Source organism: Penicillium canariense (genome assembly GCF_028826845.1).
Source record: "Penicillium canariense strain IBT 26290 chromosome Unknown utg000007l_segment0_segment0, whole genome shotgun sequence".
NCBI lineage: Eukaryota > Fungi > Ascomycota > Eurotiomycetes > Eurotiales > Aspergillaceae > Penicillium > Penicillium canariense.
In genome coordinates, this window is record NW_026622734.1 from 2738075 (window position 1) to 2753906 (window position 15832).

The window sequence follows — 15832 nt, forward strand, 5'->3', positions numbered from 1 at the left end:
CGGCGTTCGTTTGTTGCTTTGGTCTTCTGGGTTTTGGGCTGGTGCTTTGTGTATGTTTCGGAGTCGTTCTTGAGGAGATAGATACCCCATGGCAGTCGCAGCCGTTCTGATTTGATGCTCTCTCTATCGTAATCCCAAAACTCCGCCCAATGCAAAACCTCCGTACCGGGTTCTGTATAATTTGATCCCTCATGACTTTGTTTTTCATGCCTTTGTTTTTGTCGCCTTCTTCTGGCTTTCTTCCGCGGCTTGCCTGATCGGCTCCCATGATGTGGTCTCCACCGTCAATCCTCCCGCGCACCTGAAGAATGGGTCAGTCCCCGCGGCCTCAGAGGGTTGGTGTCTCTGGGACTCACCGTCGAAAAAGCCGCACAATAGGCGTGCATGTAATCACACCTGGCTGTGGAATATCTTCTTGCGGCGGATTGCAGGAGTACTGCACCATCTCGAGCAGCGGGCACTCTTTTAGGTCCACGGCTGGACCTTTGCGACGTTTCTCTTGAAAGTTGCGACGCACAGTGTTGACATGATCGGGGAGGGTTTCTGCGGAGAAGACGGGTACGAGGGGCGCCATCTTGATTGTAAGTGGTTATATGCGCAGGCGTTGCCTGTATCCGAGCTGTGGTTGAGTGGAGGGTGGTCGTGGAGTCGCAGTCGGACGGGCAGATTGGAGATGCGGCGCACTTTCCGAGGTCCGGCTGCGGAGCCTCCGTCCCCGAACTACTTCGGCTTTCGACTCGGGCTGTCATCACTGCACACCAACGCAGTCCAGGATTTGATGCAGCTGTGCCTGCAGATAACTGCATACCACCAACCCCGTCAGTCATGCATAGTCCATGAGACTGCAGGTTTCTGATCGCCATGGCTGCCAGCTTGGGCGCGACGTCGCTGGCTGACGTACAGCACGAGGGACTGGACCAGGTAAACCGGAGAACGCTGAGAAGGTAGTTGCTTGTTTTGCTGACCCCTCCATTTTCAGCTTCTGCATGACCTGGCCAATGTCTACCCTACCAGCCCCGACCAGCACTCGCGGCTACTAGGCGTCCCTGTTCTCGATGCGTTGCTGGGCGTCTTTACACAGAGATTACCGGGCACTGCAAGTGAGACCCAACGACGGCAGTTGCAAAATTCCGCCCCACAAGGGCAAATCCTTACAGAAGACGAAGAGATGCTCCTGCGTTGCGATGGTCAGGACAACGAGGTTGTCGCACGTGAGGAGCTACTAGCCCCAGCAGATCCTGAATCTTTTCATGTCTTCTTTTCTGGGTCTGCTTCCAGGAGCAAGCGGCCCCGCTCAGTCGTGGAGATTTCAAGCAGTCTATCAGGCGCTGGTAAATCGCAACTGCTATATTACATGACCGCGCGGGCTATCTTGCCAGGGGCGTACGGCAACATCCCGATTGGAGGACTAGAGGCAGCTGTGGTCTGGATGGACACTGATGATCGCTTCGATGTCTACAGACTGCGTGATGTGGCTCGAGGAATCCTGCAACAAGCACAAGAGCCAGCGGATGATGAGACGTTGAGCAAAGACATCGGACTGATTTCAGATGATGAGCTGGAAGGGATTTTGACTTCCTCGCTTCAGCACGTCCATGTCTTTCGACCGCAGTCGTCCTCCGCCCTTCTTGCTACGCTATGTACCCTCGACACATATCTCTATGATTTGTCTCGACATGCCTCTGCCTTGCGGCCCCTGCAGATGCTTGCCATTGATAGTGCCACGGCATTTTTCTGGCAAGACAAATTAAGAGACGAGGTGGCTCGCACTGAGGAGATCGGGCGTTCACGAGCAGAAACTGATCAAGAGCGCGCGCTTAAGAGAAACTTTTACCTCTCTGATTTGTATGCCGAGCTGGTACAGGAGCTGAAGCGGCTGGAACATCGTTTCGGGTGTGCTGTTGTTTACACGACGACAGTCTCTGGTGGCCGTCCGGCTGTCTCGAACATCAGCGGCCAATCTGGTCCTCTGGGCCCATATGATCGACCTCCATCTCAGACACCATCTCTGCGGCCAGCGCTGCCAGCGCCATGGGGAACGTTCCCCACCCTCCGCTTGATTGTTCGTAGGGACATAGTCCGACCGTTCCCACCCGCCATGAGTGCTCATGATGCGAGGAAAGATGCGCCTATGCGACAAAGCGTGGTTCGTCAAGGCAAGTTCTCGGCCTGGGTCAATGCATGGGGCCGTGAGGAGTGGCCGCGTCGCGTGGTTGATGGCGTCAGCTGGTACAACGGCGGGTGTTTTTCCTTCTACGTGCGAGCGACCGGAGTGGATATACCCTCGTTAGATAGTTGAAGGCATGGGATTTTTCTTCTATATGGTACAGCCCCCTTATAAACATGGGCCGGATGGCTCACAGAACATCAGCCGAACAACTTGCCAATTGCCTCCACGGTAGTGTTACCTCCGCTGAACACCACGGCCACGTCCCAGCCCTTCGCGCCACCCTCTTGTTCTACAAGCCGCCGGAACTCTTCATCGAAAAGACACACGGCCAGACCGACAACCGCGCTTGGCTCAACAAACACCTTCATGCGTTCCAGAACTAGACGCATTGCGGCCTTGATCTGCTCTTCGGTGACGGCGAACACCCCCTCGACCTTCTTCTTGTTCGAGATGATCTCCCAATTCAACAATCCCACGGGCGTGCGTAACCCATCTCCAATGGTCAGCGTTGAAACTGCTTCCACACGCTTCCCAGCTAGCAGCCCCCGACGGCAGTCATCCGCGCCCTCGAAACTGGGCTCCGCACCAAACACCTTGGTCTGCGGCTTATCTGAGAAGTAAGTCGCCACGCCAGCGTTGAGCCCGCCTCCCCCAACGGGAGTGATGACTGCATCCAGCGTTTTGGTGCCAAATTGCTCAGCGTACTGTGCCTCCAGCTCCAGTGCCGTGGTTCCCTGCCCGCAGATGATATTGAAGTCATCGTATGGAGGCACTAGAATAGCATCCGTCTGAGCCTGAATCTCGGCAACTACTGCCTCTCGCTCGACACTTGTTGAGCCACTGAAAATCACTTCTGCGCCATGGGAGCGTGTACCGGCGATCTTGGACGGGGTGCTGATGCGCGGCATCACAATATAGGCCGGGACATTCAGAGTCGAGGCGGCGAGGGCGAGGGCTTGTGCATGATTACCTAGCCAAGTAGAAGAAAGAGGAGATTATTAGCCAATTCGTAGCGCTTTTTGGGTTTGCGACCGGTTTCCATACCAGAGCTGTGTGTGATGACCCCGCGCCGTTTCACCTCCTCCTCCCCGCGATCCTCGATCAACCGCAGCAATGCATGGAATGCACCTCGAGCCTTGAAGGCGCCAATTCGCTGCAGATTCTCACACTTGAAGAAAAAGTGGAACTTGGGGCGCGCAGGTGTCTGGCCCTCGAATGAGGTCCCTACGAGAGCCTCTGGTGTCTGCGGGGTTGACGCAATGGCGTCGAGGGTTTTGCAAGTCAGCAGTGGGGTCCGGTGCACGTATGGCTGGATCAGGCCATATGCGGCCTGGACGGCCGCTGGAGTCAGCAACTGTGCTTTCTCTGCGGGCGATGCCATTCGTGGTTGGTGGATCAAGGAAAGGGGGAGTTGAGAGGGGTTACGGGTCAAAAGATTGGAGAAATGGATGGGCGGGCTGTTTCTTCCCCGGACTGTCCTCCGTCGGGGTTGCTCCGAGGGCGGCCGTGCTCAAGCCCACCCACGCCCACCTTGAATGATTTACGTCGCCCCAGAGGACGTTTCTTTACTCTGGAGGCTACAAGATGGAAGTAATGAATTGCAAAATCCAGCTTTGCTTAGCTGTCAATGATATTTGGTAGTATACCGGAAGCCCAAAAACAGTTTCATATTACATCATAACTTTTTGTCCAAGCCCTCCCTTGACGGGTATCACGATATTATTTATTTCTGGTTCTCGGGACGGAGCGAGCTAGAAGAAGAATACGTTAGCAACCTGGTCATGATGTGGTGGCGGTGGAAGAAAGGTGATTACATACCGGACAGCCTTGCCGGCGCGCCAGATCTCGAGCTCACGGATCTCCTCCATCTCCTTCTCGTACTTCTCGCGGTAATCCTTCTGCGAGTTGTAGTCGAGCGAGCGCTGGGTCTCGGTGCCGTCACGGACGCTGTCGTACAGCTCGTTGAACAGGGGCTTCAGGTTGTCCTTGAAGCGGCTGGACCAGTCGATGGCACCTCGGCGGGCGGTGGTGGAGCAGGCAGCGTACATCCAGTCCATGCCGTTGCCACCGATCAGGGGGTAGAGGGACTGAGTGGCCTCCTCAACGGTCTCATTGAAGGCCTCGGAGGGGGAGTGGCCACGCTCACGCAGGACCTCGTACTGGGCGAGGAACATACCGTGGATACCGCCCATCAGGCAGCCACGCTCACCGTACAGGTCGGAGTAGACCTCCTTCTCAAAGGTGGTCTCGTAGAGGTAGCCGGAGCCGACGGCAACACCCATGGCGATGGCCTTCTCCTTGGCGTGGCCGGTGACGTCCTGGAAGACGGCAATGGAAGAGTTGATACCACGGCCCTCACGGAAGAGGGTGCGGACGGTGCGGCCGGAGCCCTTGGGGGCGACGAGGATGACGTCGACGTCCTTGGGAACCTCAACCTTGGTGAGGTCCTTGAAGACGGGGGAGAAACCGTGAGAGAAGTACAGGGTCTTGCCCTTAGTGATGAGGGGCTTGATGGTGGGCCAGGTCTCAGACTGGGCAGCATCGGAGAGCAGGTTCATGACGATGGTACCCTTCTCAATGGCGGTGTTGACATCGAACAGGTTCTTGCCGGGGACCCAGCCATCCTGGATGGCCTCCTTCCAGGAAGTACCATCCTTGCGGACACCAACGATGACATTGAGGCCCTGGTCACGCAGGTTCAGACCCTGGCCGTGGCCCTGGGAGCCGTAGCCGATGAGAGCGAGGGTGTCGTTCTTGAAGTACTCGTGGAGCTTCTCACGGGGCCAATCGGCACGCTCGTAGACATCCTCCTTGACGCCGGCGAAGTCAATGGTCTTGATACCACGGACGGGGGTCACGGGGGCAATGGCACGGCGGGCGACGGAAGCCAGAGCAGGCCGGGGCAGGGCGGCGGTGACAACCGAGCGAGGAGCGGCCACGCGGGCGAGGCGGAGGGCACGGGGGAGACCACGGGAAGCCATTGTGTAATATTTGGGGGAGGGAGAGGGAGATAGAGTGGAGAGTGAAGAATGAAAAATGAAGCTGGGGGAGGAATTGGACGATTTAAGTAACAGAAAGTTGGGGTGGAGAGAGCTCCCGTACCGTCGAGTCATCAGCACATGACCTGCCGGAGAAAAGCCTCTGCTCCCCGGCCGACACCGGGACCCGTTTTCAGCCCTTGTGATTGGCCGCCGGAACCGGCGCAAGCCCAGTGGCGAGCCAGCAACCGCTGATCGTGAGATGTCCCAATGAGGCCGAGGGGTGTGTGGGTTTCCGATTTAGGGGGTTTCGGGGAGATGGGAGCAACTTTGACTCATCTGGACCCGTTTACGGGGCTTTCTATCGTTAGGATAGAATTCACAGCTCAATGGGCCGGGGGAGAAAGTGCGGACTTGTGTCCTTTGCTCCGACGAGGAGGAGGTATGCGGGGATCAATGGCACTCAATTGATCCTAGCTGGGGCTCCGATCGTTGATCACTCGCATAGTTAGCTGACCAGCGCCTAATTGGCGTGCCCAGAGCTCATGATAAGCGTAGCTTTCCACCTTGAGCCTAAAATGTCTTCAACTTCGGCAGCGACTAACTTAGAGTTTGGTGCCTGATGTCTCAGGTGTCGCATCATCCCCGCAAACAAAGCACCGCTTCGCTCGCCCAACGAACTCTCCCCTTGCGCTGTGCCTGCGCCGTGCTATGTCGATTCGACGATGAGCTTCTTCGCATTCGGTGATCTGCCCACGATCAAGACCCGCAAGGCCCTGCTGCTGCTGGATTTCCAAAATGACTTTGTCCGCCCGTCTGGCGCTCTGCCCGTTCCCAATACATCGGACATCCTTGAGATCTTACCCCCACTTGCAGCGGCATTTCGTCGCTCCGGTGATGTAATCTGGGTGCGTTCGCAGTATGAATCTCCGCAGCCTATGGAAGACTGGAACTTTGGGTCCCGCATCGTCTTGGAAAATGAGCCACCAAAGCCACTGCCTATGCCCACGACAGATGTGATTGAAGTATCGTCAGATCGTGATTCCCCAGAGCCTGTGGATGCCGAAGCTTTTCTCTCCGGCAAAGCAGCAATTTGCTGCTCGGTGCAGTCAACCGGGTTTCAGTTTCCCGCACCTATCCTCGCTGCCATCGACCTCGACCGTGACACCGTGCTAGACAAGACGGGGTACTCAGCTTTGGAGTCGGATGGTCTGATTCTGTCATTTCGCACACGGTTTGTGACCGAGCTGTATCTGTGTGGCTCTCTGTCGAATATCTCTGTGTATGCCACCGCGCTAGATGCCGTGCGCAACGGCTTCTCCGTGACACTGATCGAGGACTGCTTGGGCTACCGCGACTTTCAGCGTCACCAAGAAGCTATGCGCCGCATGGCGGATATCCTAGGAGCAACGGGACTCACCGCGCAGGAGCTGAACCAGGAACTGGAGTGGCAGGAGACGGATGAGATCGCCCGAGAAACCAACGCGCAGCCACCCAAGCCTTCCATCACCCCAGGCGCTCCCGTGGGTATTGAGGATTTCATGGACAGTTTGGGTGTGCTACCCGAGGAACCGGAAAACCCAGATGAAGATGGCTTCAATTTGACAAAACTGGCCTCGCAGACGCGGGCACAGAGGGTTGCGGCGGCCGCCACCCGGCCCCCTGTGGAAGCAAAGAAGCAAGTTCGTGCACGAGTGCGTCGCCCGAAGCGTCGTGAACGCACACCCGAGGTGGGGACTGGGAACCGACCGAACAAGGAGACACCGGACGGCGCCCTGGGCGAAGGCGATTCCCGCATGATCCCAGAAATCGATCTGCCTGCAGACGCCTTCGAGCGTATTCGCGCCGAGGTATCCTGGCAGAAGATGTACCATCTGTCCGGCCAGGTCCCTCGACTGGTCGCAGTGCAAGGTCATATCCAGCCAGATGGCTCTATTCCAATCTATCGACACCCCGCGGATGAGTCCCCACCGTTGAAGCCATTCACGCCCGCCGTAGATGAAGCGCGTATCCTGGTCGAGCGCATTCTCGGCCACCCTTTGAACCATGTACTCATTCAGCTGTATCGGAATGGACAGGATTCTATTTCTGAGCATTCGGACAAGACCCTCGACATTGTTCGAGGCTCCTTCATTTGCAACGTCAGCTTGGGCGCTCAGCGTGTTATGACTCTTCGCACCAAAATCTCTACCTCTGAGTCGAATGAAGGGACAGAACCAGGTCGTTCCAAGCAACAAGTTCCGCTGCCCCATGGCTCTCTCTTCATCCTCGGCGAGAAGACCAATATGCGCTGGCTTCATGGTATCCGGCCCGACAAACGCGCGGAGTCCACCAAATCTCCCGAAGAGCAAGCTTTTGGTGGCGAGCGCATCTCTCTTACGTTTCGACACATTGGGACCTATCTCAACCAGACCACAAATACGATCTGGGGCCAAGGAGCCATCAGCAAAGCCCAGGATATGGCCCGACCTGTCGTCCACGGGGAGCCTGCAGAAACTGAACGGCTGATCCGTGCATTCGGGCAAGAAAATCGGACCTCCGAGTTCGACTGGAATGCTTTCTATGGTGTTGGATTTGATGTGGTCAACTTTGTCACTGCGTCCATCGCCCACTTGACGCTTAGTGGAGATCTCGTTGCGGACCTGCGAGTGCAGATAGGCCTGGGAGAAAATGCTCTCCGCTACGAGATTGTCGACGGCTCTGGAACACACACTCAGGAGGGCAATTCCAACCAACGGCCACTGTACGTTGACCCGGATGGACGGGCTGTTGCCGGTGATGTGGCCATTTTGAGACATTTGGCTGAGCGACCCCCCGAGGCGATACGGCCGGGCGCGGAAGCTTTACCAGGTGGCAATGAGCTTCAATGGATTGAAGGGTTTTTGGGGCGCTGGCGCGAACATTATACTAACAACCCTGGTTATCCCTTCGAAACCAACCTCGAGGATTGCGAACATGCATTGGAAGGGAAACATTACCTGGGAGGGTCAGCGTTCAGCATCGATGATTGCTCATTATGGCCAGTCTTGCGGGAGATGGTACTGACCCAGGGACCCTTTGATGCTCGGTTCGTGAATCTCCACCAGTACTATAATCGTGTCGAGAAACGGGGTATTGTGAGGGCTATCCTAGAGCGCTTTCATTGAGACTACAGAGGTTGATCTATGCATATAGCGGTTTGATGACGCCAGGTGACTGATAGCCCACACTGGCATAATCTGTCCCCCCTCCCCTTCCTGCTCTAGTTATGCACATATGATGAAATGAAACGTTAACGAATTCCATGGCGCAAAGCCCAGCTTGCCAAGACCAAGAAAGTGACACTTCCATTTTACTACCTGGTATTTGCTATATGGCTCCCCGAGCACCAACCCCATTGAACAATACGGCCCGGGCCGTCAAAGACATTCACCCTCGAAATCATTGGTGTTCAAGAGACTCTCCAATCCGACACCTCCACAGACCACGGCTTTGAAGAACGCTTGGGCCACCACCGAGGCCCCTTCGGCACTCGTATGGGTATGGTCGAGTGGGAAGTATGCATCGACCACATCCGCGCCCAGAGACTCGAAGATGTCTGCCACGTATGCTCCATGGTCCACATATGATACGCCTGCTGTCTGGGCTGCCAGCTCGGCATATGCCACGAACCGCGACGGGGAGTAGGTGAAGGTGCCGGTCTCCCATGGGTTGTTGGGGGTTTGGCTCGAGATGAGCACATTGGCACCCTTGGCCTTGAACATGTTGGCTGCGTTTTCCAAATACTTAGGGAAGGTCAACACGGTTTCTGTCACGCCGCCATATGTCGTGGTGCAGGTCTCATCTCCCGTGCCGGAGCAGTCGGTGCGACCGTTGTCTGTTGTCGAGAGCGAGCCGCCGTCGTTGTGTCCGAATTCGATGATGACCCAGTCTCCGGATTGCACTTCGCTGGCGATGGTATCGAATCGGCCCTCGCGGGTGTATGATCGTGCACTGCGGCCGGCTACGGCTTGGTTGGATACACTGGCTGATGTATAAGGGGACACATACTCGCCCCATCCTGAGGCAATCTGTTTAGTGGAAGCCTCCACTTTGGTATTCTCCCCTCTGAGCCAACATACCTGCAGTACCGGATCCAGTTCCCCCCTTGGCCATGGTGGAATCGCCGGCCAGGTAGATGGTTGTGCCCAGCACACTGGGAATCATCGTAGAGAGAAACACAGCAGACTTCATGGTGTTCAAATGATTAGATCGGTATAGAAAGTGTAGTTGAAAAGCTGATGATTAGGAAGGTAGGAGGAAATGGGGACGGGATGCTGCTGTTTCTTTTATAGAACAACAATTTTGTCCCTATTGTCGCTCTGCATAGTGTACAGCTTGTAAAGCAGCCCCTGGTGGAGTAGGCTATACGTGGAAAAAGCCCCTTCCTCAGAGCGATGACGATGTCCGACAAGGTCCATGGCGCTCGGGTCAGCGGAGGTGAGGGACCGGCCTGCAGACGGCGAAACCAGGGCGCTGCCATATTTGCGGGGGCGCGATGATCGCCGGTGTTTTCTGATTCATGGAACCTGCATTTCTGCGAGACGTTCGGTCTCTTCCACTTGCGTTCCGGAGCCATTTCCAGCTCGTAGGCATTGTCCGTTGCGGAGGCGCCGAGCCCGTCTCGTCGCTGTCCAAGGCTTGGCTCAGGATGGGTGAAACCAGTGAAACCCCCGTCACGTTTCGGGCGGTTGTTGTTGGTTTTTCTTTTTGGTGTCGCGTTCCTTTCCGTTCTAGCCCAGGCTCCTGATAGCCAGAGACCCCCGAGGTGGACCGAGGGTACTATATGTATGTCCACGGAGGCTACGGTGGAGGGAGTGGTCTGATATCGTGGAAGGCTCCGGGGTTCCCTATTCAATATATATACAACGTCTCCACCAACATGCGAGACGGGTGGAGAATCAATTCAACGTAGACGCGGTAGCCCGAAGGCCGTATTTCAAATGGCCGACTACAGCTTTTCAAACGTAGGGGTGCGCTTCTGCATCGCGGACAACAGTGCTGCAGACACGTCACTGGTCTGTAGGGCTGCGCTGTTCCACACGCCCGTATAGCGCAGGCCGTCTTGCACGGAGTGGTCGCGCGACCAGTTCAAGATCTCCTTGGTACCCTGAACAGCCACAGGGCTCTTCATGGCGATCAGCGTGGCCAGCTTGAGGGCCGCCGCGATCAGAGCCTCGCGGTTCTCGTACACAGCGTTCACGAAACCCACACGCAGTGCTTCCTCGGCCCCAAAGATGCGGGCGCTCAGCGACACCTCCTTCACCCAGCCGAAGTTTCCAACCACCTTGGGCAGCCGGCTCAACGTGCCAATATCCGCGGCGAGACCAATGTCGACCTCCTTGACAGCGAATCGCACGTCCGTCGAGCAGAGCCGGATGTCAGCGGCGGTCGACAGATCAATTGCCAGACCGAGTGAAAATCCGTGCATGGCAACGATGACAGGCTTCTCGCAGCGCTCGATGGCACTGATGCAGTCCTGGAACTCGGCGACATGGCGGCGCAGCTGAACCGCTTTGCGGGCGGGGTCGTGATCTGCCTTTCCAACCAGGGGGCCCTGAGAGGCAGCCTTGACGTCTAACCCAGTGGTGAATGCCTTCTCACCGGCGCCACTCAGCACGATGGCCCGCACGGCGGAGTCCTCCGATAGTTGAGCGAAAACCTGGCGCAGTTCCAGCCACATACTGGGTGGCGACAGGGAGATCACTGTTAGCGATGCGCCCGGGCTGCCAGCTCGGGGGATAGATGACCTACGCTTCAAAGAAGGCGTTCATCTTCTCTGCCCGGTTGATCTCCACATGGGCGACATATGGATTCTCGGGTGGGAACTGAACGGTGAAGTACTGAAAGGAGTAATTTTGCGCCATGGGGAGATATGTAATTGGTAATCACTGGGGTAGAGGAGCCGGAGCAGGCCAGGGCGAAGGAGTAGGCGCGAGGGGGAAAAGGTGGGCTGAGCGGAGCGACTACACAGTCCGGCGATGGCACCGGGCGGATCACTCGTTTTAAGAGCAGAAGAAAGTTGTAGCAATGCATTCGAAGGAGAGGCGCCAATCCCGCTGTCAAGAAGAGGCTCCTCTCACATGCCTCGGCTCAGATAAGCCGCGATACCGAGGACGGCTCCACTTGCGGTTGACATCATTAAAAGGGCTTACATGGGAAGGTTGCGTGAATGATTGGATTCAATTACATTATTTCACTATAGTACATCATGAGAGAAAGGAAAAGTGATACAAAGAATGGAAAGGGAGCAGCAAGCCCGTCATATTGCGGGGTCTCCAGGCGTGTAAATTACAAATCAATCTTGAAATCGTATACTCGTGCGCATCGTGCGTCAAAGGGTGTGTCAAAAGCTAGCAGGTGCCCAATCAAGAAGCTCACTCGATGGTGATCTTCTTGGTTCCCGAAGCAGTGGACTTCGGAATCACAACGGACAGAATGCCGTTCTTCAGGCTGGCCTTGACATTGTCCTGGTCGACGCGGCTAGGGAAAGTGAAGGTGCGCTGGAACTCGCCGATGGAGCGTTCGCTAGCCCAGAAACGGTGGCCAGGGGTCTTCTCGGCGGTCTCAGTCTTTTTATCACCCTCGCTTTCCTCCTTGGGCTCGCCAGTGTGGTATTCGCGCTCAGTGCGGCCTTTCACGACCAGAGTCTGCGAGTCGGTGAACTCAATGTGGATGTCTTTCTGCGCAATACCGGGAAGCTCGCCGTCCAGGTGGTAGGCATCCTCGCTCTCACGAACATCGAAGCGAGGCTGGAAGCTGCGGGTGCTCGTCTGGCGGCTGGCACGGTGGACATCGTAGTCGTCGAGAAGACGGAACAGCGGGGCGAAGTCGCCCGAGGCGGGGAAGGTGGTTCGGAAGAGAGACATGGAGTTTAGAGAGAAGAGGTGTTCAAGAGATGACAAAGAGAGCTTGGAATTGCAAGAGAAGTTTGAAGCCTTGAGCTAGCTGACGGTTGAGAATGAAAGTTGAGAATGGGAATTGAAAGATGGTGGTCAAGGGGGTTTTTATAACCCATCGCCAGCTGCCTGCAGCTGCCACAACTGTACGAATCATCCCATGCTTGCGAGAGGCCGCATGCGGGTTGTTGGCAGTTGGCGCGCGCCACTTGAAGCGATCGGTCGCACCTTCCAGCGCGCGATGGACGATTCTCCCCGGTTCTATATAGTCACGTGATATAGAATCGGGCAATCTCATAGGATCAGTGATGCTATTCCGTCCGCATTTCGAACCTTCTGGCTCAATCTGATATCTGATGTCGCAGGAATGATTGCATGATCGATGAGTATCTATGCAGCTAGGTATGGTACATAGCAAGGTGGCAACGGCCCAGGACCAATCTCATTTAGTTGCAAAACCCGGAAGGCCCATCTCGTCATAACCTCCTTCATCCGATTGTAGCTAATCACATCGTCTTCAGCGCCGTACGGGGTGGCAATTTTGGTGAGTGCGATGGCGGCAGGCCAGCCAGGAGCCGGTGGTTTGCGCTGCGATCCATGATGTACATGTGCTCAGTGAGTATTACATCATCATGAAATCCACTCACTGAGCCCAGCCTTGTATATAGGATAATTTAATTTCTGAAAAAAGTGACTTGAACATGGACTGGGAAATTCTCTATATACACGATGTTTGTACGGTCATCGTGTTATGCTTGAAGAAGCTGGAAAAGAACTAGCTACGAATACAATAGTTGATTGATGCATTTTCCATTATCCAAATTATCCTATTTTGTCTGGTTTTCTATATTTTTATTGAATTTCTTTTGCTTTGTAAGTGGATATTCTGAATAACTGGCTGTATACAAGTTAAAGTAGAATTTTTCTTCCAGTCTCGAGCTCCTTCACCTGCTTTTGCAACTGACGACGCTTCCTTCGTACGGACATTTCTTCTCCGGCACTTCGTTTTAATTGTTCACTGGAAAGACTGTAGACCCAGGAAGGGGAAAAATATTCTCATTGGCTGCAGGTCCAGTGACTAAATGGTAATTGGCCGCTTGCATGCTTTTTCAGCAGCGGAACTTGATGCCTTGTGGTAGTGATGTTTTTCGGGGTGTGAAGTATACTGTTCGGGCGGATGTTATGTATACATGTGGGTAGGGCTTCCCGTATATAAGGATCTCGCATTCATCTTGCCAACTATCTACACTTGGTTACCACACAGTCATTCAAATTTCGGAACCGGACGAGGCTTGGCAGCCTTTTCGTAAACTTCCATGAATCGCAATAGAGTCTCCTCCTCGTCCATCCTGGCCACCAGAAAGACCGTACGGCCGATCATTGTAGCGAAGTTGTCCTATAGGGACTATAGCGACAGGATACCCTGATTCTATTAGCAACGGTGAATTAAATATACACTTGATGAGTTCTTACCTACAGTAGTAGCATAAACATATAATGGCACGCAAGATGGGTCACGTAACTAGCTCTTTTCTAGTCCCCTAATCCAACCTCTGCGTTAGCATGAAGTCATCAATATAATTAATCTCAAAAAGGGCGTGTTTGCGTATTATGCTTGTAACACTAATAGCACCCTTCTTTTATCCGTATTTAGACGTCATTTTCAGAGTAGTAGTATTTATACCATATTAGTGTACCCTAGCGACGAGTTAGTCCGAGTGGAATCTAAGACGAGCCTTGATTATCACTTAGATCTAGTTTGTTCATCGACCAATATCACTCTCAATAGAGAATTCCTTCTTTTAGTTATCATCCAGTGCTTCCCAATATCAAGATTCCAACCACACTTGGGCATCGACGAAGAGCAGCATATACTCGAGAGCGTTAACCACAGCCTAAAGGACCGTCTGACCAAAGCCTTACAGATCTACTAGTCGGCTCTGAGCACAAAAGCATCGAGATAGGCAAGACTTTTCGTTTCATTCTATTACCAAGTTCTATTCATGGCTCCGAGGCCCATGGATGTCGCCCTTTCACTTCTTCGCTCGACGGTCTGAGAGGATATACCGCTCTTGCTGTCTATAACCTATGTGTACGCCCTGGATAGATGGGATGTGGGATTATTTTACTCTGGCTTGTCAATCGCAGATACGAGTATAGACTGGACGTAGACCTGCGATCAATCCCTTGAACTGGACTCTCAATCGGAAGGTAGACCACGTCAAAATCACGACCACATTGGTTTTGCAAACTTGAACAAAAAGAAAGTTTCTCATCAAAAGAGAGCTCCTTAGCGCAGGACATGGCTGATGCAATTCGTGCAACCTCTGGCGCTATCACTGAGCGATCACGTGACATGACTGAGCATAATCATTGGGTCTGAGTCAGTGATGAGGTTTACTCACTGAGCCTGAAAGCGCCCTCACAAAAGCTGCGACAGCTAGAATAGGAAAGCCCTACCTGGCAGGGAAAATCCAGTACGTATAGATGCACATATACGCTCGAGGGGATTATTTGTTTCGTATGCCAATGCCCGCGCACATGACCTGAAAAGAGAGGGCTGTTTTCCGTGCACTGATGGGCAATCACAAACCACTAGCGTATTATGCACCGAGGCGTAGTATTGAATGGGGGCATGTAGCGGCCGGTGACCTGCGACAGCATGGCCTTTGAAGGGGAACGGGGGGAGTTTTCAGCAGGTGCGATCGTTCTACTCTGACTCAGAATCGTCAAGCTGCATGATCTTCTCATCGAGGTCCTAATTCTGTGTTAGAGAGAGCTGTCCACTGAGCATGTAGTGTCTGTGGACGCCGGAGACAGAAAGGCAATCGTCGCAGGGACATACTTGATCGAGGCGGGCCTTCAAGCTCTGGAGCTGGCTCTCCTTGATGACCAAGTGGTTCTCATCATCCAAATCCTCCACAATGTAGTCGTGGCGCTCTTCGTCGTATTTGAGAATCATTGCTTTGATTGAGGGATCGCACTCGATGAGCAGACCTGATGTAACATGTGGTAAGTGTCGCGGTCTCAGCCAGGGACATAAATGAGCTTACCACGGACGGCACGAGGCATCGTCAGGAAAAGTAGATCGGAGTTCGTGTGGATGGAGGGGGAAGTGCTGGGCGAGGTGCAGAGATTCAAGATCCAAGAGATCAACGAGCTCCAAAAGAGCGCTCATGGCCTTTCCGCACGGGCGGTGACGAGCCAAAAATCAGGCAGCAAGGCACGAGCCCCGTTATACCATACTGATTGCAGATCAGTGGGGCCTACCTGAGACCTCAGGAGGCTGCGCAGCCTTCGGCAAACAATCCACTGACTTTTGGTTCGGGCGCCTTCGGGGTGAGTTTGCGAAAGGGTGTCTTCTTCGCGGACTTTGAGCTTGGGCTGTCTGGGACGCTGGGCTTGGAGGCAGCGCTTGAGCCGGAGCCTTTACGTAGCTTGGCAGGGCTGCTGGCCTTCGAGCTGACCTTGGGAGGTGCTTTTCAACGGCGGATATGGTGCTTGATTGCGTCGCTAATGGTTTTGGCTATATTTAGAGGCAATCCAGCTTTCGGGTAGTACTAGATAAACTATGTATAGTATGCTTTAGGGTCAATCATAGTGAGAAACTAGGGCGACGTTCTTCTACTTAATACAAAGGATGATACTACGATATAGTCTCGAAGGTCCCCTAGAAGAATGTATATCGTCACATGTTTGAGTAAGTGCTTAGTCGTAACTTTAGGCATCGACAATCGCGGGTTCTAGCTAAGCGGGACCCAGAAAAC

General features: G+C 54.2%; 9 protein-coding genes across 9 annotated transcripts; 2 read left to right on the forward strand and 7 right to left on the reverse strand.

Moving 5' to 3' along the window:
- Nucleotides 1-204: 204 nt before the first annotated feature.
- On the reverse strand, nucleotides 205-574 carry N7482_010003 (uncharacterized protein; the record flags this gene model as incomplete). Its single annotated transcript, XM_056692127.1, has 2 exons — nucleotides 205-301; nucleotides 357-574. 2 exons carry the CDS (start codon nucleotides 572-574, stop codon nucleotides 205-207), a joined length of 315 nt encoding a protein of 104 aa, XP_056539833.1.
- A 287-nt stretch (nucleotides 575-861) lies between these two features.
- On the forward strand, nucleotides 862-2299 carry N7482_010004 (putative Rad51 family DNA repair protein; the record flags this gene model as incomplete). The annotated part of the gene is made up of 2 exons (XM_056692128.1): nucleotides 862-921; nucleotides 980-2299. The coding sequence occupies 2 exons, from the start codon at nucleotides 862-864 to the stop codon at nucleotides 2297-2299; spliced, it is 1380 nt and encodes a 459-aa protein (XP_056539834.1).
- A 68-nt stretch (nucleotides 2300-2367) lies between these two features.
- On the reverse strand, nucleotides 2368-3551 carry N7482_010005 (threonine/serine dehydratase; the record flags this gene model as incomplete). Its single annotated transcript, XM_056692129.1, has 2 exons — nucleotides 2368-3140; nucleotides 3215-3551. The coding sequence occupies 2 exons, from the start codon at nucleotides 3549-3551 to the stop codon at nucleotides 2368-2370; spliced, it is 1110 nt and encodes a 369-aa protein (XP_056539835.1).
- Nucleotides 3552-3893: 342 nt separating this feature from the next.
- Nucleotides 3894-5151, reverse strand: N7482_010006 (Ketol-acid reductoisomerase; the record flags this gene model as incomplete). The annotated part of the gene is made up of 2 exons (XM_056692130.1): nucleotides 3894-3921; nucleotides 3989-5151. The coding sequence occupies 2 exons, from the start codon at nucleotides 5149-5151 to the stop codon at nucleotides 3894-3896; spliced, it is 1191 nt and encodes a 396-aa protein (XP_056539836.1).
- Nucleotides 5152-5873: 722 nt separating this feature from the next.
- Nucleotides 5874-8294, forward strand: N7482_010007 (isochorismatase family protein family; the record flags this gene model as incomplete). Its single annotated transcript, XM_056692131.1, has 1 exon — nucleotides 5874-8294. One exon carries the CDS (start codon nucleotides 5874-5876, stop codon nucleotides 8292-8294), a length of 2421 nt encoding a protein of 806 aa, XP_056539837.1.
- A 252-nt stretch (nucleotides 8295-8546) lies between these two features.
- N7482_010008 (rhamnogalacturonan acetylesterase RgaE) lies at nucleotides 8547-9360 on the reverse strand (the record flags this gene model as incomplete). The annotated part of the gene is made up of 2 exons (XM_056692132.1): nucleotides 8547-9187; nucleotides 9249-9360. The coding sequence occupies 2 exons, from the start codon at nucleotides 9358-9360 to the stop codon at nucleotides 8547-8549; spliced, it is 753 nt and encodes a 250-aa protein (XP_056539838.1).
- A 757-nt stretch (nucleotides 9361-10117) lies between these two features.
- Nucleotides 10118-11033, reverse strand: N7482_010009 (enoyl-CoA hydratase/isomerase family protein; the record flags this gene model as incomplete). The annotated part of the gene is made up of 2 exons (XM_056692133.1): nucleotides 10118-10850; nucleotides 10921-11033. 2 exons carry the CDS (start codon nucleotides 11031-11033, stop codon nucleotides 10118-10120), a joined length of 846 nt encoding a protein of 281 aa, XP_056539839.1.
- Nucleotides 11034-11543: 510 nt separating this feature from the next.
- N7482_010010 (Hsp20/alpha crystallin family protein) lies at nucleotides 11544-12035 on the reverse strand (the record flags this gene model as incomplete). Its single annotated transcript, XM_056692134.1, has 1 exon — nucleotides 11544-12035. One exon carries the CDS (start codon nucleotides 12033-12035, stop codon nucleotides 11544-11546), a length of 492 nt encoding a protein of 163 aa, XP_056539840.1.
- A 2740-nt stretch (nucleotides 12036-14775) lies between these two features.
- Nucleotides 14776-15137, reverse strand: tfb5 (TFIIH complex subunit TFB5; the record flags this gene model as incomplete). Its single annotated transcript, XM_056692135.1, has 3 exons — nucleotides 14776-14823; nucleotides 14911-15062; nucleotides 15119-15137. 3 exons carry the CDS (start codon nucleotides 15135-15137, stop codon nucleotides 14776-14778), a joined length of 219 nt encoding a protein of 72 aa, XP_056539841.1.
- Between the last annotated feature and the right edge of the window lie 695 nt (nucleotides 15138-15832).